We start from the raw sequence: 23,124 nt of genomic DNA, 5'->3' as shown, positions 1-23,124 counted from the left end.
AATTATAAAACTAACAGCTGATTCAAGAATAAATTTATATCTTACCGTCTTCACGAAGTCTAGCTAAAATATTCTGGTTGCCCTGGCAATATCTATCAGACACCCTATGTATTTACCAGAATATCTGATCCAGCTCAGTATAACTTTTTGGGATATTTAAGCACAGTGTATTGCTTCTATAATTTATAATAAGCTAATCCACAGCAACTTATCGGCGGATCAGAAAGTGTTTATGAAAGTACCAATTTATGAATGATCAAGCATTTTATAGGTTTTGCCTTATATCAAGAAAAGAGGTGTGAGAAAGACTCAGGGCCCTGGGGAAAAAGTGAAAAATTTCAGAAATGCGATGAGCTAGCGATGAGCTCTAGAAAAAGAAACAACATTGAATCGAAATAACAACTAGTATTGCTAGCTTGGTGTGGCACTGCATTGTTTTTTTTGATTCTAGTAATCATACTATAAAGTGGAATTGGTTGCATAGTGAATATGTCGCATGGAAGAGTTGTGCCGTGGAAGGATGAGAAAGAGTTGGACGAATTGAAGCAATGGTTTTATAGTGTCAGTGACGGTAATGATCTCAGGTTGAAGGCTATTAGCCGAGTGAAGAGTTATAAATTGAAAGGTTCTCAGTACTTGCCACATGTTATTGACTCGACCGCGCAATTGACAAGTGCTATTCTTGCAGATGAGAAGCATGGTGGCTCTGATGACTTATTTGACAAGATGAATATACGTATGACGTACACAATGGCAATGATCCGGTTTGTGAATGGTGTGTTAGATCCTTCGCAACAGACACAATTTGCCATTCCATTGCATACCATAGCAAGAAATGTGGGTCTGCCGTCTTGGTTTGTTGACCTAAGGCATTGGGGTACGCATGAGAGAGATCTGCCAAACATTGATATGCTTCGCATGGCAGCAAAGGATGCTCTGCAGTGGTTGTGGAAAAATTATTGGGATAACGATGAGCTTGATGACTCACTGAATGAGGATGATGCTCTGGATGAAGAGACGATAAGACAGCAAGAATATTTGGATCGGTTGAGATTAAAAATTGAGCTATGGAAAAATAACAATACCGAGCTAAGAGATAACTGTAATATTTGGCTCGAAGAGAAAAATAGTATTATTAGCAGTGATAATTTTGTAGTTGATGATGGTGGAAAAACTAATTCCAGTAAAGCTGATCAACTGGTAAAATTTATTGATGAAACGATAACGGAAGTAAAATATCTCTGGAAAGTTATACGTGATAAGAATCTATTCATGAGGACTTTTCTTAAATTTTATGATGACCTATTTTTGAGCTTGTTAGTACGTAAGTTGCCTGGCTTTGACTTGGAATTAATTAAATGGATGTTTTCAGCGTATACGGTTCTGTACCAAGATGGTAATTTAGAACTGAAACAAGATTTGTATGCGATCAGATCAAGATTTAGTAAATGGATAGTATTAGAGAAGGAATTATTGTCACCACTTGTTTCCCTGCTAAATATCAGATCCAGAATCTCTGAACTATCGGAGCTATTCAATCCAGATATGACATTTATGCAATTCAAGTTACTATCGCTGCTCGTCAAAAAGCTTGAAGAAGATATTGGCAATCATAACTGGAGGAGAAAGAAAAGAAGGAAAGATAACAACGATACAACAGCCAAGTTAAATGATACACAGAGACAATGGAATCAATTAGTGGCGGATTATCTTAAATCGCATGTGATGTTAGAGGAGGAAAAACAGTTCAGCATGTATGGTGCTAAAGCAAAAGCTGTAGTAAAGAAAGCAAAAGAAGCATCGGTGCATAACAATGAGCTTAGCGATGACCTACAGAAACTTAAGCAGAGATTGTTGAATTTAAAATCAAAGGAAAGTGTCAAACCCCCATCCATTGAGACGTTTAATTGGGATAGTCATGACGATTGGCAACCAAAGCCATTTGGAATATTATAAATAGTATGTTATCCTGACTAGATATTAATGATTCAATAGCATTTCTACAATTTTTTTTACAAAACCAAGATTTTTTATAGATTACTCAGACATCCTAGGAAGGTCTCGTAAAGAGGCGGTCACCGAAAAGTACTAACGATGGGTTCGTAAGGCGTACTCCTACCGTGGAAACTGCGAATGTAAGGAACCGAATTTTCATCATCGTAATCTATAATTTGTTTGTTCTTAGCAGACAATAGATCTGTGTGTTAGAGTTCTATTTTCAACTTTGTCCTGGGAAAAGTTATATTCTTTTTTCTAGTTAGAATGCTCAGAGTCTTTGTTGTGTATACGTAATACACTGGCAAGAAAAGTCCTCACAATCCCATCCTATCCTCCCAATCCTCCGAAGAGAAGAGAGAGTCAAGTCAGAGAAAGATGGACGTGGTAGAAACCCTGATCGTCATGGTCGAATCGGACTGGGAAAGAAGATTACCGTTTTCATCAAAGCAACTAGAAAAAAAAATATCATGGGAAGTAATTCCCCGGACACTTCTCAACCTTGAGAAGTATTTAAAAGTCAAAAACAAAATTCCCTATTCACACAGCATACACGCTATGCATCTGTTAAGAACAGAAGAACTTGATCCATGATAGCTCATAAATCAAAGTCCTTACTTATCTTGTAATTTAACATATGTAAAACACTGCAAGATAAAATAACTATACTTTAACAATATACTACATAAATTGAAGTACCGATGCCCTTTTATACTTTTCCAAATACTAGAGGGCATCGCAAAACGACTGAAGAAAAAAAAATTTTCTCTTCTCAGCTAGAAGCACATAGAAAAACTCGAGTTTCTCTCTGCGCAATTTCACAGCCAATGGCTTCTGAAAAGCATGAAAAAGATACATTTGTGTCACTGTATACGTTTAGGGTTGTGTAAACTGTATCTGCAGAACCTCGTGGAAAAGTGCTGTGTGTACATAGTGATTTGGGTATCGCACCATATGAACGTCTTAGGTCATTGATGATTAGGGTTTCCTCGTCATTACCTATAATGGTAAAGCATATGGATCAATATACTAGTCGTTTCATTGCGCAATGATATGTAATTATTTAAGATAATAGTGTTTCTATTTTATGCTTTGTTCGAGTAGTCCTTTAGGATACCAGCCATGTGTGTGTTCGTGATCTTACCTCTTCTGTTTCTCTTCTTCTTGACTTCAACTCTTGTAGTTTGTCTCTTGACAGAGGATGGGTCGATGCTAGCAGGTTTTAAACCTAGTTCTTGCAGCTTTCTTGGCAGCTCGGTGAACTGTGGCAGTTGGACATTCTCCCAGACTTTCACGAATTCTTCGTCGATGCAATTTAGATTACCACCACGGTTGTACCAGACATAACGTGGTGTCTTGTCCTTTTTGGTTCTCAAGACCAGTATTTGGCTCTCTTCCTCTAGATCATTGATGGTCTCTTCACACTGCGGCCAACCATCTTTCAAATCCTTGAATGAAATACCTTTGAATGTGACTTGGTTCTTTAGCAGTGTCAATAACTCCTGCGCAGAATGTACGTCATAAGTCGATAGATATTTGAATGTGCTCTTCTTCTCATCAAACTCTATCCGCTCTAGTTTTTTCAGAAGGCCTATCACCTTATCGTCTCTCTTCATGGAGAGATAGTCCATAAGTTCAGTTAACGGTACAGGTTTACCCTTCTTTTGAATGTACTCTGTGGCCCATAAAAGTTTAGATGAATCATGACTCTTAGATATATCAGCCTGACTGGCTTGCAAGGCAGCAGCAGCTAAAGAACCAGGTTTTACACGTTTTGATGGTGAACTGTCATAATCACTATCATCATCAATTAGATCAACTTCATCCTCAGTGGCAGCTCTGTTTCTTTTCTTGGGTGTGGCGCTAGTATCATCCTCATCCTTGATCTCAACTATATTGTCACTGTTGTTAACACTAGTGTTACTGTTGGCTCGACTATTGCTGTTGGACCTTGGTACTCCGAGCACAGGAGCTGATTTGACCTTGCTCTTAAAAGCCTTCAAGTTAGCAAGCAACGGATTGCTTTTGCTCATTTTGATTGTTCGGATAGGGCTTGGAAGGGTAATATCTTTGTTTAATTTATATATATCCCAGCTTATTATCCCTCAGTATATTTGCTCCAACATAAAATACAGCTTATACTTTTGCTTGCCTATTCTTTGCATTTTTATTCACTTGAAAATAATATATCATATATTACGTTATATGTTTCTTCCTGAAGAGAAAAAATTTGTATAAATAGAGCTCGTTGCAAAGTCAACAAGTTATAATTTCCTACTTTATTTTCGGTTTTAGTTCTTGTCATGTCTATCTAAAATTACCAAGGATTCATGTCTTTTCCAGTGTGGATGTTAGAGATAAGGATGCGCTTTGAGTTAGTTATTATGTGCAGGCTTGACTTATTTATCATTGAAGACACTGGATTTCAATGCAGATAGAACATTTATTTTCAATTCTACCCTGTTTATCCGACCTGGTCACCTACACAAAATAATTAGCAAGTATTTTTGTTTCTTTCCTCATTAGAATTGATGTGAGTTCTTTTTTTATGTGTTTTCAAAGATAGAACTTTATCTGGACCGTTGGGATACGTCTCATCGGCCAGTCTCCAACTTTAAAACCATTGCTGTTTGAGGTTACTTCTGAGGTCTGACCTTGGTTAAGCGATCCATGAAATGGTGATGACCTGAGGCTTGGAACATTTATTTATATATTGCTTATCCTCTGTCATTGTAGTCCGGGAGCATAATATGCTGTGGTAAAAAAAAGAAAATGCTTACTCTATATATCACTTGTAAATCTTAAAGGTAAAAAAAATGCGATTAATCTGTAAATTGTTTGGGTTTAACAAACGTTTTGCCAGACCCGTTCCTCCACCATCTAGGTAGACAACTTGCCAATGAAATGTCCAAATTGACATCGGAGTTTACATCACACAGGCATCTTTGTTGTAATTGTATACCCAGAGATCTCGGGCAGGAGAGATATGGTTCATGTCTGTAGCCCAATTCATCGAAATGTATCACTTCACTAGTGTTCAATAGTAGAGATGCAGCAATTGTATGTATTGGTGCATCACCCCATCTTTCATAATAAAATCCTCCCTTTTGATCCATGAAATCGAAGAACTCTTCGTACTCTTTACTTCTGAAGAAACTTAAATCTCCAACTTCAAAATTGGACCAGAAATGGCATAGGTTGTAATCGGTGTGTGACTCTATGATACCCATGGTATTTGGGCTGAAATGGTCTTTATCCACTAAAAAACTGTAGGAATTGTTTTCAAAATTGAGTTTGTGACCATATTCGTTAATGTAATCCTCAACTGCATGCCACAAGTGTGGAATAGTGTTTTCGTACTCATATAATGACATTAAGAAGCCATATTTGTATTTATTTGCACGCATGACTTTAAATGGGTCATATGGGAAGTCACAGAAATACTCAACGTTGGGTTCTACTCTCATGTAGTAATCATAGTTTTTCAAAAGATCCTGCTTGTAGAAAAACCCAGAGTAGAACCTGCACATATTTCTGTATGATCTTGAACCACCATATATGACACCGCTGCCTTCCATGTCTCTCAGGCACTGTGCGTACTGGTCCTCATTAATCCAAGTTGGAGTAGACCATTCATGGGGCGGCACCATACCATAGTAAGTCATACCACTAGCCATAGCAGATGTTGCCAGCATGAAATCCTCATCAAACGGCACATCATTCAAGAAGACCCAATCATAATTATACTTCCTGTTGAATCTATCCTCCAACGACCGCATGGACGCCAGGGCTCCACTCAATTCCCAATTTCTAACAAGCATCAACAACGTTGCGTTCTCCCTTTTGGGAGAATACTCTAGTTCGGTGAAAACAGCCATGTCGTCATAACTATTCGTGGCCAGCTTCAATGGCACAAAATACTCACGTCGCCTAACCCCATCGTACTTTGTCTTCACTGCCACACTTCTCTCAAAATAGTTGCGATCAATATCACCGCAGAACCATAGCTGTCCCCACCATATAAACACCTCTACTACCCAAATAAGCCACTCCTTCATCCTATTCCAAAGGTGGTCTCCTCTAGAATAAGAATTCAATGGATGTTTAGTTACTTTTTGTTTTGTCTGGAACGCTTCCTTTATATATCAGGACTATCGAAGAACGAAGCTATATATAAGTCTTTACCTTTATGCAATACTATTTTTATTGTGGAAAGCCTCTTTGCAGGCCCTTGCCTGCCTGATTGCGCCTTCCCTGTCCCTTTCTCACCCCATGTGTAGCAGATAATGCAAGTCTTTAATTTCCTCTGCTGTATTTTTTTCAAAACTTTTTCAGTTTTTTTTTTTCCACCTTCCAACACTAATACTCGAAGGATTTGTTCTCTGCGTTATGATCTACGCCAAGTCTAGAAATATTGCTTCTGTGTCCAATTCTGATCCGTTGATCCACAGAATGGTGCGCACTAATCTTCTACACTTCATTGCCCAATACATTTCCAGATCCCAGGCAATAGGGATATTAGCAGACAAAGAGGCGTACAAATACTCCATAAAAGCATGGAAAAAGTCCCGCTCCCTTTCTAATTGGCATTGCATGGGTGAAAGTGAAGTAGCAAGAACACTAATACATAGATGCGAAACGTATGTACAGACTAAGGGATTGCGGACAGAAAGCAAAAAAATAAAGAGCTACAGGACATTCTGTGGTTTGAAAGGCCAAGAATAGAAATATATATAAAACATATTGAGCGTTCTCTTAAACATTTTTTGGGATTAGGAGCTTGCGGGGGTGTCTGTGCCCCACTTATTCCCAGGAAGCCAAGAAAAAATAGAAAGAAACAAGATCTTATCTTGTATAGCTAAATTAGGAAATTTCAGGAACCGCCTTTAATATCCGTCAGTGGAGCAGCTGTTGCTATTCTGTGCAGCTGTTTCTGGGCATGGGAATGGGGATTGGGACAGCTTTTTGATTTCATTGGTGTCTGGTCGTTTTCTGTAGTATTTATAGAAAATCAGGTTTCACCACGCCTCCGAGCACTGCCTTGGAACACAAGGCGTTATCCGTGGGAAAAAATGTGACTGTGGTAGAATATGGTGCAGCACCAGCAAAAGCTTATTAGTCAATTGATGCATGTTCAGTGTCTCTGCGCGCAAACAGAAACAGAAGACAGCGCGTGCGTTCTTGTTTAGCTGCGTGAGGGCATGGTGTGATTAGATAAGAGAACAATAAAGGAGCCTTCTCTCCTTCCCAAAGCGGTAATACATCTCTCCTATTGGCGTATCACAGCCATGTATTCGTGGAAGACATGTTCGCTGCGGGCTATCTCTGTGTGTATGCGATCTTCGAAAGTCGCGCATGCGGGGTATCCGCTGAGGTCTAGAACCTGTAGCCGTCGAGCAGCTGGCTGGTTATTGTAGCCTTCGAACGTTGGGTGGTGCAAGTACAACCCTGCGGCTGGCGCTAGCGGTATGTATTGCTCCGTGGGTGTGTCTAAGGCAGTCGCTGATGTAAGATCGGGATCTACAGTTTCTAAGAGTTCCATGCTTTTGGTATCGCTCGAGCTCCTATGGTACTCTGATAGCGCATAGTGCACCATCTTTCTGATCTGGTGTAACAGGAACGACTGGCCGTGTATGGCAATGGACAGCCACTGAGTGGAACCGGCTATGGTGAATGGGTCAGAGACCTGGATCGAGTACATATGTCTCATGTTCTGTGGGGAGTCGGCGTTTGTGTCTTTTCTTCTTGGTGTGAAGTTGTAGTAGTTGTGCGTACCAAGAAACATATTCCAGATGTTTTTGAACCTGGCAAGCTGAGAGGTCGAGAGATCGCTATGGGGACCGCATTGGAGCAAAAATGTTGGGATCACATACCGGTAGTGTCTTGTTCCCGCCATGACCCTAGCATTGAATTTTTTCTTTACTGGCACGACATCCCATATGCGTATATCATCGGGTAGAATCTCGTTCAATTCTGCCTTAACTTGCTGCGGCACCTCATACCTTTGCATCTTTAACGCAACCAAGTTGGTGAGCGCATGTACACCCTTATCGGTCCGCGTGGCTCGGGAGAATGAGCTCTTTGAAAAGTCGTCAGAGTTGGATTGTGATATACAATTAGTAGCCACTAACGCTTTAAATAGCTCGTTGTCGATAGTATGGGCAGGCGGGTTGTATTGTATACCTTGGTACCCAGTACCCAAATATCCGAGCACAAGTGCCATCTTCCGCTTGGGAAGTCTACTTTTAGCTAGACGGCCCACAATTGTATCCATATGGCCACTCAGTATCTAACTTAAGCAAAATGTCTGACAACTTCTTGTTCGAAACATCTGAATATGGCTAGTGATACAGCCCACCACTATACTCATGTCTGTCTACTTTGGCTTTATACAGTATAGATCACACAACATCACCAATAACGTCCGCTGAAAATTTTTTTGAGAATTGCAGTTTTCCACTGCGAAGAGCATCTTTGACAAAATAATTAGCATTGAAGCGATGAGCTGAGCTCATCGCTCATACTGCAAAAGTGTAACATTTCAAAAACAATTTATATTGAGGTTTTTTAAACACTTGTTACAAAAACATTGGTCAACTGTTACTACAAAGAGGTCGAATTGAATAGGTTAACGAAAGATGAGACAGCTAACTGAGGAAGAAACTAAGGTTGTTTTTGAGAAACTAGCGGGTTACATTGGTAGAAACATAGCCTACCTTGTGGACAACAAGGAGGTGCCCCATGTGTTCCGTTTGCAGAAGGACAGAGTTTACTACGTTCCAGAATATATTGCCAAGCTAGCTACAAGTGTAGCTAGACAGAACCTAATGTCTGTGGGTATATGTCTCGGGAAGTTTACAAAGACTGGTAAATTCAGACTGCATATCACTGCTCTGTCAGTATTGGCCAAGCACGCCAAGTACAAGATATGGATTAAGCCAAATGGTGAAATGCCTTTTCTATATGGTAACCATGTGTTGAAAGCACATGTTGGTAAGATGACTGACGATATTCCAGAACATGCTGGTCTGATAGTGTTCTCCATGAACGATATGCCACTTGGGTTTGGTGTTAGTGCCAAGAGTACATTAGAGTCTAAAAACTTGCAACCAACCGCCATCGTTGCATTCAGACAAGCCGATATCGGTGAATACTTGAGAGATGAAGATACTTTGTTCACTTGAACAGTTTGAACACTCGATTATGATTTGGCATTGAAAAAGGCCTTAGAATCGAACAACAAATTCAAAAGCATACTACAATAAGATTTTAAATACTATATAACGCATCCTTCTTGCACTTATTAATTCCTTTATGTACATTATTTATCAATATTTGATCGCCCCATTGATTTACCTGAGGTTACTTATATGACTTTTTGAGTATTATGAAAAGCAAAAATTGGGAATGCTTTAAATAGAAGATATCAATTTAAGATCAGAAGAATACAGGATATAGAAATCTAGCAAACTAGTGTGAAATATAAATGGTCTCCATACTGGCTATTAGGACATTTAACCCGCTAGGGCATTTTGTATCTACCCAATGTGTGCGAGCGTACGCGATCAACAGTGTTAGAGCTGGTTCAAAGAGTAGTTCTGTTAGGGCTGGTTCAAAGAATGATACTACTAGAGCCAGTTCAAAGAAGAATAAAGCTGGTAAATCGAAGTTACAACTATCTGCTAGATTTAAACAAAATGCTAATAAATCGCAAAAAGCAGATAAATTTAAGTCTCAGAAGCAGTTCAAGTATGGTCTATATGGTGGTCTGAAAGAGAATGAAAACAAGTTTTTAGAGACTAACGCAAATTTAGTTGAGAAGATTACAGAATTTGAAGAACTAAAACTACTTCCAGAAGTTCGTAAACATGTAATTAATCTCATCAAAAAGGATTCATTGAATACTACCGAGGAAATCCATCCTTCGCCTATTCAAACAATCGCAATAAAAAGATTATCAAAGAACTTAATGGAACCCAAACTTCAAGTTCATGCAATAGCTGCTGAAACAGGATCTGGTAAAACGATGGCTTATTGTGCACCTTTATTGGACTATTTGAAGAGACAGGAAATCGAAACACCAGAGAAATGGGAATCCATAAAAGACAAAGCGATAATAAGATCTGTTATACTAGTCCCAACTTTAGAGCTTGTTGATCAGATATATACTACATTGACATGTATTCCAGATACTCTAGGCATTCATGTGCATAAGTGGACTACTGGAGTCGATTACCAACAGCTTCTGGAGAACTTAAAATCAAGAACAGACATTTTGATTACAACTCCTTCAAAACTTTTGAGCTTACAAAGAGTTCGAATGATAAGTAGAGCGGATTTAATATTGAAAAGGATAGAATTTGTGGTTTTAGATGAAGCAGATACGTTATTGGATAAATCCTGGCTTGAAGATACTCATAAGGCCCTAAAAGCAATGTCAGATGTCAATCATTTAGTTCTCTGTTCTGCTACTATACCGAATGAGTTTGATAGAACTATGACTAAGATGTTTCCAAATGCTATTCCATTAACTACACCTAGATTGCATAAACTTCCAAAAGGCATTAATTTTAGGATTATTAATGCGGCAGTTAGCCCCTACAAGGGCTCTAAGATTAAAGCATTAGCTCAGACCTTGTATGCCATTGCATATGACGGTACAGACCCAGGCTTTGAGAAGCGTTGTATTGTATTTATTAATGAAAAGAAGAACGTTGATAATGTAGTGCAGAAATTAAGAAATGAATATGGGCATGATGTGGTTGGTTTAACTGGTGATATGGAAGGTAGGACTAGATTGGAACTAATAAGGCCATTTATCTCTCCACCAGAGAAATTAACTGAACAAGAAAAACAAATTGATAAAGATCTTAATGACCAAGAGACTGTAAACATCAGTGGTTCAAACATATCGATCGGTAACATCGAAAATAGTAACAAGGCATCTAACTTCATCCCAAAACTTCGAGTGCTAGTTACTACTGATCTTCTAGCAAGAGGTCTAAATTTCAAAGGTGTGAGAAATGTTATACTATATGACGTGCCAATTACAGCCATTGATCTGGTCCATAGAGCAGGGAGAACTGCTAGAATGAGGCAATCTGGAAGAGTTTTCATGATAATTGATAAAAAGACACAATCCTGGGCTAAAGCAGTACCAACTATCTTAAAAAAGAACAAAGCCCTTACTTAATGCACTTTACAGTATATAAACTTTACCCATTCAAACTTGTATATATGAATAGAGATATGTTTATGACCATTATAGAAATTATTCCATATGTTTAAATTCTGATCACTAAAAGGCATCGCGAATAGCTACGAATCACTCAATTCGGGTAAGTGGAGGTTTTACAAGATAATAACATGTACAAAAACATAACATTAATAGTACATATGTACAATCCAAGCATAGCAAGTGGACTAAGTTAATCCAATAGGTTGATAAAACATAAGCATTCTGGTAGGATAGCCAAACAAGTAACCGATAGAGATGGTGCCTGCGAAGAAGTTAAAGATAGCATTTGTGCATCCCGATTTAGGAATTGGTGGAGCAGAAAGACTAGTGGTTGATGCAGCACTTGGTTTACAAGAAGCAGGTCATGAAGTTATCATATATACAAGTCATTGTGACAAGACACATTGTTTCGAAGAGGTCAAAAATGGTACTTTGAAAGTTGAAGTGTTTGGTGATTTTCTACCGACTGATTTGGGTAAACGATTCTTCATTGTCTTTGCTAATTTGAGACAGTTGTATCTGACAGCTAAAGTGGTGTTGTCAGGAAGATCAAAAGACAAAGATGTGTTTATCATTGATCAGTTATCAACTTGTGTCCCATTTTTTAAGTTAGCAAATAATAAAGTTTTGTTTTATTGCCATTTTCCAGATCAATTGTTAGCTATAAGAACGAACTGGATTAAAAGCTTATATCGTATACCATTCGATCTACTAGAGCAATTCACGATGTACTGTTCGGATGAGGTTGTTGTTAACTCTAACTTTACAAAATCCATGTATAAAAAAACCTTCAAATACCTACAGAAAAACCCAAACGTCATTTATCCATGTGTTGATACCGATACTGAGACTCTGATTAACGATAGGGATATGCAAATAGGAAACCTTTTGGTTGGAAAATGTCCAAATTTCTACTTGAGTATCAATAGGTATGAGAGGAAAAAGAATATAGAACTAGCAATACAAGCGTTTGCCAAAGCATCAGTTGAAAACACAAATTTGGTTGTATGTGGTGGTTATGATCCAAGGATACACGAAAATGTACAGTATTTGCAAGAATTGACATGCCTTTGCAAAGAATTGGATCTTTCTTATACTGTTAATCACTATTCTGACTTTATTGAGGATAGTTATTCTGTGAATGAAATTGAAAAGTTGTTTGGTGCAAAGGTTATATTTTTGACATCAATTTCTTCTTCTTTGAAGGAATTTCTAATTCAAAACATGCAACTATTATTGTATACACCTTCATATGAACATTTTGGAATAGTACCATTGGAAGCTATGAAATACGGCAAACCAGTGTTAGCTGTCAACAATGGTGGACCAGTTGAAACTGTTGTAAGCTATCAAAAAGAAGATAATGAGAAATCAACCACTGGTTGGTTGAGGTCAGCTGACGCTGATGAGTGGGCATCGGCTTTGATTGAAAGTAAAGAAGTTTTGAATCAAAATCCGGAACTTTTCAAAAATAATGGCCCTAAAAGGGTTATTGAACTATTCTCAAGAAAAGCTATGACGCAAGAATTTGAAACTAACATCAAGTTAGCGCTAAGGCATACTTCCAATATAAGTATCATATATGTTGTATCCATAATATTTGCAGTACTGCTCAAAGTATTTGTTTTCTAATGGAGCAGTACATCATAAATTAAGATATAGATATTACATATATAGCTAATCACTATGCATCTTAAATGTCTCCCATGTTGTGACTATAAAAAGTCCAATTATTTTACTTCATAATGACTTAAGCATTAAAATTACGTAAATATTACAATTTGAAAAATGGCAGTTAGTTAATAAAGCTCGTCTAATTTACTCTTCCTCCGAATTGTGATGGTGAGGAATCTTTCCCTACCATTTGAGTACCCATTTGAAGATTACCCATTCCTGGAGATTGAGGATTATTCACAGGGCTTCCCACACCAACACCGTTTATTAAATTATTTTCTGGGGAACTCGGCCCTTGGACATTCGGTATAGGATGTTGTCCTCCTATATGGTTGAGATCATTCGAGTTAGTTTGCTTCGTCTGCCGAAGTAGTTGGTCCTGGTTATTGATTGATGGCGAATTTACCATGTTCGCACCTGGGGATCCTATATTTTGATTATTATTGTTGTTATTGTTAAAACCCATTTGTTGAGCATTCTGTGCCTGCTTTTGCTGGAGCATTTGGTTTTGTATCATCCGTTGTTGCTGCATTTTCTGTATTTGTTGAGGTGTTAGATTTTGAGTTCCTTGTTGGTTCACGGGTTGAGGAGTTCGTATTCTATACTTATAATCTGTAGTTCTATCGATATCAATGCAACCAACTCTGGAATGTATTGCACCATAGCCTGGATTTGAAAAACCAGGCTTAACAGAAAAAGCAGATGCAAACATTTCTCTCATTCTAACGTACTTTGTTCTGTACCTGACGGAAGATAACACTCTAGATTCCAATGGTAGTGGAAATGATCTCGAAACACCATTCAATACCTGGGTAGTTTCTTCTTCCGGTGTCAAAACTGGATAATTCATAGTATTTTGAGTAGAAGAATTCTTTCCACGATTAGAGCCAGTACCTCTAACAGTTTTATTGGTTGTTGTGGAGGCCTTCTTTCTTTTATCAGTTTTCGTTTGAGTTGTTTTCTTTTGGTCTTTATGATCCCTTTGTGTTTGCTTCTGCATTTTTTGCATTTCTTGTTGTTTAGCCCTTTTCTCTGCAGCTGCACCAATCTTGGTTTGATGTTTTCTATGATATTCGGCTAGTAATGTGTCAAATGGTTCAGTACGGCCTACCACAGATCTCTTATCACCCATTGAGTGTGATTTACATGTAAGAGATCTCGCACAATATCCACCTTCTGGCAACTTCACACCACATTGTTTGTCAAAGTCAATCAAATGTTTATCGGTGGGGTTTCTTTGTTTCACCTTCTTTGGTTTCCTATTCGAGTTTCCAGGAGTCTCACTCTTCATCTTCTTTGCATCCTGTTTGCCAGGAGAGCTCATGATATCACTACTTTCATTATCTAAAGATCTCTTTAAATTTTCTTTTGTCTGTAAACTACCATCAATAGATCCGTTTGTCGGTGAATTGATTAAGGATTCTGAGAAGGAATCCATATCTCCAACTGTTCCTTCCTTTTGGTCTCTCGAATTCGAGCAGTGATTCTCAATATGATCTACAATAGCCTCCAATAGGATAGGTTTACCACAGCCTTTACAAACTCTAAAATTTGTTTGTTTATCCAGTGCGTCGATAATAATACGAGTATTTGGTTCGAAATACTTAGATACAGTCTCTGAGTTTATATCACTTGAATATTCTTGCGGATTGTTCTTGGCAACGTCAATAAGATCTTTCCAGGATGTACCACTGTTGAGGTCACGAATATATGATTCCTTAATACCCTTAATTTGTGCTTGTACTTCCATATTATGTTCCAGTATGTTCTAAACTGAAGTATATCGATATTGTCACTACTGATACTCTTCCGTTGTATACTTCGACACCAGATATCCAATATCAAATTACTTTCTACCTTTCTTCTTGGGACAAAACACAAAATATAAATCTGCTCTTTAAATTAGAAGTTTAAAAGATTCCATCAAAATTTATTAGCAGTTTATCGTAGAATTGCTATATCCGTACTTGAAATTGAATATTTGACTTGGTTCAAAAGCCAGGAGAATTGAGGCTATTGTCTGTTCTAAAAACTCACTGATCACCACTATGAAAAGTACAGCTACCTATCAAATCCTAAACAATAAAAAAATTCCAAAAGCTTCCCAGGTACGCAAACCACCGGCGGCTAAATGAGTAATATTCCTATTGTCTTCAGTCGCCATAGTCATCGGTTATTTCCTGTTCCTGTTTCGTTTGGCCAGGATGTGCCCATCTTGCGAATTTCAGTTTCCCAGTAAATACACATAACGTTATATATGATGTGATCATGTGATCAATACAATTCAAACTCAACTAGCATGATTTTATGCGTACTATTATCAAATAGAATATTCTACTCGCTTGAAGTATGTAATCAGTACATATGATTTCATTCTATGCTATACAATAAATAAATATGACAGCGTATATGATTTAATGTTGCTGCGTATTCATGCAAATAATGTGGAAAGCTTGTCGTGCAGTTCATAATTTCTGCAAGCGTTGATGCTGTTTGCAGACGTGTCTGATCAAGTGGTGGGCTATTGCTGTTTCTCCAGGGAAGTTAATCTCATCCTTAAAGGGAACGAGCCAGCCAGTCTTGTAGCTATCCATTGCAGCTCTCACCTCGTTAGTATCAAACCACTGAGCGTCCATTAGTTCGGGGTCATTACCAAGATCAATAATCTCATCCTTATTATTGAATTTTACAATCCCTAGACAACCAATCATGAGGTTGGCTGGGTATGGCCATGGTTGAGAAGATATTATCTTGACATTGTCCACATCACAATGAACTCCGGTTTCTTCCCAAATCTCTCTGGCACATGCATTCTCGATCGATTCACCAGGTTCCATAAAGCCGGCGATGGTAGAATACATCACAAAGTTACCATGTTTACGGAAAGATCTTGCTAGGCATATCTTCGAGTAATCTTCATTTGCCATAGCTATAATAATAACTGGATCGCTTCTTGGGAAGCATACATTGTTAACTCTAGCATTTCTTACATTACAATTGACTTCCGGAGCTGAACTGCATTGCAGCTTGGTACCACCATGAACAGGGTAAATAACAGAACCACAACCAGGACAAAATTTATATTTGTTCAACCAATCCAAGTACATTTTTGCATGAGAATAAAGAGTTGCGCTGTGATTATCGATCATGAACAAGCTCTCACGATCCATTCTTTGTAAGGATGTGGTAAACTCAATGTCCTTTGGCGTGAGCAACGTTTTATCATCTACTTTAAACTCAAGTCCAAAGTATGGGGCACCTTTGTACTTACCCTTGTATGAGAACCCATCAATACGGTCATCTAAACCCAAGAATGTAATACTCACACCCGAGACATCCACTCTTAAGTCCTTCGTTTCTAACAATGGGCTCAAGGTCGTTATGATTCCTTTTAAGCTAGTAGAGGTCTCTATATGCAGCTGTGGTTTACCATCTGAACTGATGTCATAAAAGGCTTCGCCATTGACAAATACAATGAATTTGGCTTCAGATGAGGTAAATGCTAGTTTTATGAATTCCGTGTCCTCTCTAAGGAATGAAACCCTGTTCAAACCCACATCACCAAAAAAGGTACTCATTTCTGTCTATATATGCTTTTTGTACTGTAATTGCGATGTTTGTGATCTATAAATGTTAATTTGTATATTTTGCCACTTTATAGCAATTGCTCATCGCTTTAATCATCTGATCGGGCCCGAATCAGCACATCGCATAGATAGCGGGGCCAGTAAGAGCTATGTAGTAAATTGAATTTTATGATATTAGAGAGTGCTATAGACAATTGCAATAATACAATAAAAAAGCAAAAGATAAAGTCGAATATTTAATAAAAAAGTATTGAGTGTCAGTTCCAGCTGCAGTAGATCAAGAGCATCGCACATAGTATTGCTCATGCAATTCTTATTTGGCAATTTTAACCTCCTTGTCTTCCTCAACAGACTCGATGACGTTGTTGTGCTTATCTTTGAAGCTTGATAGGGAGACCTTCTCTGGCATCTTGATGGTGTAACCTTTGATCAAGGAGAACTCATGGACTATTTGGCCACCAACTCCGTTCACAGAATCGATAAATTCCTTGACCTCTCTCTCTGGTACAGACTTCTTTAAAGTAACGATAAAAGAATTGGCCATTATGCGTATATTTGTGTTTTTTAGAATATGTATATCTTGGTATTCTGGGGTGCTGAGTAGCTTATATTCCTCTGTAGAGCACAATCCTTGTATTTATATTAGTTCTGTATTACAAAGTGACAGCAAGTTAGAGTAGGTAGACTTGTGGATAGGAGTGATATTAAGGAGTACGTCATTTGCACAGAGGTGCACCACACTATTTCCTTTTGATGTGCGATGCAAAATGACAAAGTTGCATGCCATCCATTTCATTCTTACGGAGTAGATACATGTTTCATCACTCCTGGGATGCTTTACTATGCATATGCATATATTGAAGTCACATGATCCTTCTTCAATCAAGAATTTATATTTATTATCCTGAGTACAAAGTAAGGTGTATTTAATCGATTAGACCTAAATAAATTATTAAAAATGGCTTCGTTTTCTCATGCAATATAGAAATAAAGTAATAGATAGTTTGTAGTTGGAGGAGAATAGACGTGTGATGATTACTTCACATTGTTTTAATATATACAAGTGCGTGAAACCAATATCTCACTGATCTGATTCCACTTTGAACTCAGCATCATTAGGAAGTGCGTCATGTAGCTCTTTGTCTAGTACTGAAAGCAAAGTCTCGTTATTACGTAGGGATATCCATTCTCCCTTATACAGATCAAATCTGTTTGGGCCGGAGTTTGGTGAAGAGAGCCATATCTGTTTATTTGGTGGCTGTTTGTTTATCACATACGTGCCCACACCGGCTACTGTAAGGCTCATAACACCGTGACTGTATTCCACTTCGGGAATATGTTGAGGGTAATTCTCGCTCAGTTCCTCCAGGTTATCAAACAGCCCTTCCAGGAATGACTCAGAATGCTGGTGGTACTGCTGTAAAGGCAACTCTAGCACTTCCTTGGGAATCTGTACACCATTCGTCATTGCAGGGCCACCTTCGTTACCATTACTATAGTACCTTGTACTGGTCGCTAATCTTATTGACATCACTAGTCGACTAGCACAAGTTGCACTAGTCACCGGTATCCTGACTCTGGCAGCGCTTCTGCGTAAAATATTCCTGATCATTGTTCTTTACTGTTGTAAAGTCTTTGATTTGGCTTATGTAGTGATACAAAGAGCCATGTGTCTGTTATATACCTATAAAATGTTTGCTAATCGCCTGTAACTACCACAGTTACACATACAAACAGCTGTGGCCCTCCGCTTCTAGAAAGTCACCCATCTGTCAAGCACGGTGTTTGCTTGTCTGTGTATGTCTCTAGTCTCTGTGTGTGCGATGTTGGTTGACTGAACGGCCCTATATTTGTCAGCATCTTGTTGTATAGTACGACTACAATCACATGAATAACTCGTAGATTCTGATTAATATTGAGTCACTTGCTACATTGATATCATGTGACTCTGCATCTTTGCAACATTTCGCGTTCGCGTTCCGTTAACTAGTATACATCACGTTGTTGTTTACCATACCTGACAGAATTCCTGAAATTTTTCAAAATTTCGCTGCCAAACAACAACAAGCCATTTTGGCTCATCACTAAATATACTATGAAAATAGGGTTAGTTTGCATGTAGTTTTGAATAATATTTTTTTAATGGTATTAACAGTTTTTGATAATTTTTTATCCTGGCTATTAAATTAGTTGATTCATTGGCCAATTGGATTAATTGACCAGTAATACATACACAACCGCGTTGCTCTCTTTTTTTTTTAAGGATGAAAAAGGAGTTAAAGTTGCTTATATACGCCAACTTTATGTTGGTGGTGTTTATCCTGTACTATACGTTTGATCTGCTGATGTTGTGTATAGATGATACTTTCCAAGATGCGCTGTTGGACTTTGAGCTGAATCCACCTAGAGACAGGGTCACTGGTCTAGAAGTGCACGATGGGAAACCTGAGTTGATTCCAAAGATTATCCACCAGACTTACAAAACAGAGGATATACCCGAGCAATGGAAAGAATCACAGAAGAAATGTATAGACCTGCATCCAGATTATGAGTATATCCTGTGGACAGATGAGATGGCTCTAAAATTCATCAAGGAGGAGTACGCTTGGTTCCTTGACACATTTGAGAACTACAAGTATCCTATACAGCGTGCCGATGCCATCAGATACTTCATATTGTCACACTACGGTGGTATATACATTGACCTGGATGACGGTTGTGAAAGAAGGCTCGACCCACTATTGAAAGTGCCCGCGTTTGTTAGAAAGACCTCGCCGTTGGGTGTCTCGAATAATGTGATGGGCTCTGTCCCTAGACATCCTTTCTATTTGAAATTGCTCAACTCTTTAAAACATTACGACAAGTACTGGTTTATACCATACCTGACCATCATGGGCTCAACTGGCCCACTTTTCGTAAGTGTCATATGGAAACAGTACAAGAGATGGGGTGTGCCCGAGAACGGTGTGGTGAGGATAATGCAACCAGCAGACTATAAGAAGCACACATACTCATTCTTTTCTATCTCAAAGGGTTCTTCATGGCATATGGATGACGCAGTTTTCATGAAATCTCTGGAGAACCATATATTGTCATGTGTTGTTGCTGGCTTCATTGTTGGGTTCATCATCCTGTATGGTGAATATGTTTTCTACTGTTGGTTATGTGCCTCTTGGTTGGGTTCCTCGAATGATCCAGAAGCAGAAAGTCAAGATGATGAAGACGATTTCATTTACAACAAAGGAAGTCAATATTACCAGCAAGGTCACGGCTCAATCTTTTTGGGCACAAGTATTAGCCCTTTGAGAAAACTAAATAAAAGTCTATTCTCAACATTATACACAAAGCTGGTACCGTCATCGTCATCTTCTTCGGCATCGGCCTGTTCAGTTTCAGAGAAATACTCTACTCCGAAACTAAGCAGATCAGTAGCTGAGTACTATTCCTTAAGAAAGGAGAACAGTGTACATTTTAACAGCCCCACGCCTAAGGGTAAAAGAAGTCGTAAGGACTCTAACGTCCGTTTTACCAATTTCCTGCTTTCCGACATAGAGAAACTTGATCCTAATGTGGAGGACCTAACGAATTAGACAAGCGGGTACTTGACAGTTGATAGACAATATTGTAAAACAAAAATAATAAAAAAAAGAAACGAAAAACAATATAAACCACTTTGCATACAAAGATGGCCAATACTAATGTGCCATTTTCGTTTATTTATTTTCTACTTCAGTTCTGGTATGCTGTGTTGCACATGTAGCGGGCCATTGGTTGTGATAAAGCAGATTGAATTCCATAACATATTCTTTCAAAGGATATTTCGTTCCTTAATTCATCAATTGATTAAGTGAGAGAGAGTAAATCGTTTTCATGACAGTTGGCATCCTAAATAAACGTGACGCATTATAGCTAGAACACATTCATGCATTTAATATACTTCAGTCATTAAGTTATAAACTTAACATATTTAATTTTTTCCATGAGTTTTTGTATAATTACGAATTTTTTTCAATATCTGCTAGGGCGTCTAGACGTCTAACGTGCAGGATATGTAACACATAACACTATTTTTCTTCCATCATTAATATGAACGTAAGGTTATTGTTACCGTGAGATAAATTGTGATGAAAATATGAATTTAATTAAAAATTACACATAAATAGAGTAATATAAAAGTAAAAGTTGACTAATAATACAGCAACGTTTCATTTAATTCTTCCAAGTTGTTAGTAATAATCAAAAGAAAAGATCAGAAATGAAGGTATTGATTTGGAAGCAAACTCCCACTTATAGAATGTTGCAGTTCAAAAAGAATATTCAAAATGGCTCCAAATAGTTGATCTAGAAATGCTTAGGTGATAGATGACATAAAACAGAAATGGGAGAAAAGGATGAGAACGTTGGGAAAATAAAAGTTAAAGAAAAAAACCAGGCAATAGCTAAGGAAAGTAAGTTATCCAAGAAACAAAATAAAAAATAGTTTTGGTTGTGAAAAAATTTGTTATTGGCAAGTTTGTTAGATTGTTAGGCGGAAAGTTGGTTAAAAGACCTGTAAAAAAAGACTAGAGATGTAGTCCTTTTTATAAATGCTCTTCATGAAACAAAATGCAAAAGTTGGGTAAAGGTTGAAATTTGATAAAAAAAGACTTATTAATGCTTAATCGATAAGTCTATGGCAAAGCAGCAGCGGAGCCGGCCTTGTTCAACCATTGTTGGACTTGGTCGTTGGATAGACCACCAGCTGGGGCGCTGTCGACTTGAACCAAGTGGATGGTCTTGTCAGAAGCGTTGAAGATAACAACAGCTCTGAAGATACCATCAGTTGGTCTTTGGAAGAAATCTTGGGTACCACCACCTTGGCCGTCGTGGATGTGAGTGATCATCTTGTCTGAACCTGGGCTTAGCACTTCGAATAGATCCAATTCACCACAGCCGGTAGCCCAACAGGAACAGGTTGATAGACCATATTGCAAAGTTCTTGGAATCTTGGCGTTTAGTAACCAAATAGCTGGCATGTCTTGGTTGTAACCGTTGCCGTTAGTGTCACTTGGCATGGAGAATTCGAAGTAGAAAATCTTTCTGTTGCCACCGAAACCCTTGTAAGCTGGGATACCTTCTCTGTAGTAACCACACTCGGCGTTGTTTGCGGAACATTGGGTAGAGGAGAAGATCATGTACTCTTGGCCGGACTTGATGGTAACGTCACCTAGAGGTTGTGGGGAGCCTGCACCAGTGACACCGTCAGAGTTGGCGAAAGAGATGGAGTTACCGAAACAAGAGGACCAGACACCAGAGCCTGCAGTACCACCTTGGTGGTTCATGAAAGTACAGCCAGAGGCAGTACCTGGGGAGAAGTAAGCGACACGGCTCCAGTCACCACCGTCTTGGATAGGAGCAGCGGAAGAAGAAGCGGCTTGAAAGGAGGAGGAAGAGGAAGGAGTGTTCTTTGAAGTGGAGGATAGAGTTGTAGTACCTTTGTTGGAGGAAGAAACAGGAGCTTGGGAAGGAGCTTGGGAAGATTGTACTTGGGAAGGGTTAGATGGAGTTGGAGTAGACATGGAAGTGGAAGTTCCGGAAGCGGTGACAGTGTTACCGTTTTCATCGATGAATACTGTTTCGGTGACTTCGATGACTTCAACTGCGACGTCACGCTTGTGTTTGTGGACAGGTTTAGCGACCACGGAGTCACAGTCCTCTTCTGCGACAGCTCTCTTTGAGTTAGAAGAAGCAGGGTAGTACACTGCGAATTGTGATAGTTTTAGAGGACCTCTGAAATGAACAGAGAGCTCTTCATCGAATGGAGCCAAAGCACCACCAAAGGAGAAAGGTTGCTGTGAACAAACACAGCTCTGTTCATCCATCGACGTCACATCCTGGTAAGAACCAGAGAAACCGACATTCGAGTAAATGGCAGCATCTGTCTTGGAACAGTAGTAATTACCAGCAATCATCTGGCAGTCAGCACTAACTTTGCTGACCAACGGTAGTAACAACGTCAACAACTGAAACATTGTATTCTTTTTTTGCCTTTTATTAGAGTGGTTTGATGTGTGTTTTGTAGTTTTCAAAGAATCCTTTTTTTTTTTTCTGGGCTTTGTTCAAAGTATAGTATGTTTTTTTACCAAGTATTTACTTTATATACTTTTTCTATATCTATCCAGTTCTTTCTTTTGTTCCTGTTTTTTTTTTTTGAAGAATCCCAGCAAAGCTATTCCAATTGGTGATTTACTCTACTAATTCCAGCATTTTTTTTTCTTTCTTGCTTTCATTTATTTTGATATTTGTTATTTGGCATTTGCGTGGAACCCATTATAATGCAGTATAGTTTGGATTAAACTTGAAACTTTTTGGGCTTCGAGGATTGGTGTTTACAAGTTGTTTACACTTTACAGTTGGGTTCTGCTTAAAAGACTGGACCCACGGCTTTTTCTAGGTGGAGGGGGCTAGCAAGAACGGGAAAATCCCAAATTTCGTTCTTTGATTTTTTGCAGGTGTATTTTTCTGTTACCCCAGTGCACAAGTGTTTAGTGTTACGAGAGGTATCGTGGAAGCCAAGAGGCCCAGCGCGAAAATGAGAAGCTTCCATTTGCACTTGAACCTGCGCTATGTTCTACGCCAAGGTAAACACCA

General features: G+C 38.5%; 14 protein-coding genes across 14 annotated transcripts; 5 read left to right on the top strand and 9 right to left on the bottom strand.

Moving 5' to 3' along the window:
- Positions 1-489: 489 nt before the first annotated feature.
- Positions 490-1,956, top strand: LAS1 (rRNA-processing protein LAS1; the record flags this gene model as incomplete). Its single annotated transcript, XM_449602.1, has 1 exon — positions 490-1,956. The coding sequence occupies one exon, from the start codon at positions 490-492 to the stop codon at positions 1,954-1,956; it is 1,467 nt and encodes a 488-aa protein (XP_449602.1).
- Positions 1,957-3,080: 1,124 nt separating this feature from the next.
- Positions 3,081-4,028, bottom strand: TFA2 (transcription factor TFIIE subunit TFA2; the record flags this gene model as incomplete). The annotated part of the gene is made up of 1 exon (XM_449601.1): positions 3,081-4,028. The coding sequence occupies one exon, from the start codon at positions 4,026-4,028 to the stop codon at positions 3,081-3,083; it is 948 nt and encodes a 315-aa protein (XP_449601.1).
- Positions 4,029-4,817: 789 nt separating this feature from the next.
- Positions 4,818-6,053, bottom strand: KTR2 (mannosyltransferase KTR2; the record flags this gene model as incomplete). Its single annotated transcript, XM_449600.1, has 1 exon — positions 4,818-6,053. One exon carries the CDS (start codon positions 6,051-6,053, stop codon positions 4,818-4,820), a length of 1,236 nt encoding a protein of 411 aa, XP_449600.1.
- Positions 6,054-6,389: 336 nt separating this feature from the next.
- GVI51_M05775 (uncharacterized protein) lies at positions 6,390-6,590 on the bottom strand (the record flags this gene model as incomplete). The annotated part of the gene is made up of 1 exon (XM_449599.1): positions 6,390-6,590. One exon carries the CDS (start codon positions 6,588-6,590, stop codon positions 6,390-6,392), a length of 201 nt encoding a protein of 66 aa, XP_449599.1.
- A 674-nt stretch (positions 6,591-7,264) lies between these two features.
- On the bottom strand, positions 7,265-8,269 carry PUS2 (pseudouridine synthase PUS2; the record flags this gene model as incomplete). The annotated part of the gene is made up of 1 exon (XM_449598.2): positions 7,265-8,269. One exon carries the CDS (start codon positions 8,267-8,269, stop codon positions 7,265-7,267), a length of 1,005 nt encoding a protein of 334 aa, XP_449598.2.
- Positions 8,270-8,633: 364 nt separating this feature from the next.
- Positions 8,634-9,179, top strand: NIP7 (ribosome biosynthesis protein NIP7; the record flags this gene model as incomplete). The annotated part of the gene is made up of 1 exon (XM_449597.1): positions 8,634-9,179. The coding sequence occupies one exon, from the start codon at positions 8,634-8,636 to the stop codon at positions 9,177-9,179; it is 546 nt and encodes a 181-aa protein (XP_449597.1).
- Positions 9,180-9,481: 302 nt separating this feature from the next.
- On the top strand, positions 9,482-11,188 carry MRH4 (ATP-dependent RNA helicase; the record flags this gene model as incomplete). Its single annotated transcript, XM_449596.1, has 1 exon — positions 9,482-11,188. The coding sequence occupies one exon, from the start codon at positions 9,482-9,484 to the stop codon at positions 11,186-11,188; it is 1,707 nt and encodes a 568-aa protein (XP_449596.1).
- A 300-nt stretch (positions 11,189-11,488) lies between these two features.
- On the top strand, positions 11,489-12,865 carry ALG2 (GDP-Man:Man(1)GlcNAc(2)-PP-dolichol alpha-1,3-mannosyltransferase; the record flags this gene model as incomplete). Its single annotated transcript, XM_449595.1, has 1 exon — positions 11,489-12,865. One exon carries the CDS (start codon positions 11,489-11,491, stop codon positions 12,863-12,865), a length of 1,377 nt encoding a protein of 458 aa, XP_449595.1.
- Positions 12,866-13,046: 181 nt separating this feature from the next.
- SGF73 (deubiquitination module subunit SGF73) lies at positions 13,047-14,657 on the bottom strand (the record flags this gene model as incomplete). The annotated part of the gene is made up of 1 exon (XM_449594.1): positions 13,047-14,657. One exon carries the CDS (start codon positions 14,655-14,657, stop codon positions 13,047-13,049), a length of 1,611 nt encoding a protein of 536 aa, XP_449594.1.
- A 715-nt stretch (positions 14,658-15,372) lies between these two features.
- NPY1 (NAD(+) diphosphatase) lies at positions 15,373-16,485 on the bottom strand (the record flags this gene model as incomplete). The annotated part of the gene is made up of 1 exon (XM_449593.1): positions 15,373-16,485. One exon carries the CDS (start codon positions 16,483-16,485, stop codon positions 15,373-15,375), a length of 1,113 nt encoding a protein of 370 aa, XP_449593.1.
- Positions 16,486-16,807: 322 nt separating this feature from the next.
- Positions 16,808-17,038, bottom strand: PBI2 (Pbi2p; the record flags this gene model as incomplete). Its single annotated transcript, XM_449592.1, has 1 exon — positions 16,808-17,038. The coding sequence occupies one exon, from the start codon at positions 17,036-17,038 to the stop codon at positions 16,808-16,810; it is 231 nt and encodes a 76-aa protein (XP_449592.1).
- Positions 17,039-17,575: 537 nt separating this feature from the next.
- Positions 17,576-18,106, bottom strand: YFH1 (ferroxidase; the record flags this gene model as incomplete). Its single annotated transcript, XM_449591.1, has 1 exon — positions 17,576-18,106. One exon carries the CDS (start codon positions 18,104-18,106, stop codon positions 17,576-17,578), a length of 531 nt encoding a protein of 176 aa, XP_449591.1.
- Positions 18,107-18,758: 652 nt separating this feature from the next.
- CSH1 (mannosylinositol phosphorylceramide synthase catalytic subunit CSH1) lies at positions 18,759-20,084 on the top strand (the record flags this gene model as incomplete). Its single annotated transcript, XM_449590.1, has 1 exon — positions 18,759-20,084. The coding sequence occupies one exon, from the start codon at positions 18,759-18,761 to the stop codon at positions 20,082-20,084; it is 1,326 nt and encodes a 441-aa protein (XP_449590.1).
- A 1,080-nt stretch (positions 20,085-21,164) lies between these two features.
- TOS1 (Tos1p) lies at positions 21,165-22,505 on the bottom strand (the record flags this gene model as incomplete). The annotated part of the gene is made up of 1 exon (XM_449589.1): positions 21,165-22,505. One exon carries the CDS (start codon positions 22,503-22,505, stop codon positions 21,165-21,167), a length of 1,341 nt encoding a protein of 446 aa, XP_449589.1.
- Positions 22,506-23,124: the final 619 nt, after the last annotated feature.

Source organism: Nakaseomyces glabratus, chromosome M (genome assembly GCF_010111755.1).
Source record: "Nakaseomyces glabratus chromosome M, complete sequence".
NCBI classification, from domain to species: domain Eukaryota; kingdom Fungi; phylum Ascomycota; class Saccharomycetes; order Saccharomycetales; family Saccharomycetaceae; genus Nakaseomyces; species Nakaseomyces glabratus.
Note: the sequence above shows the minus strand (reverse complement) of the source record. Positions and strands in the feature narration are given on the sequence as shown.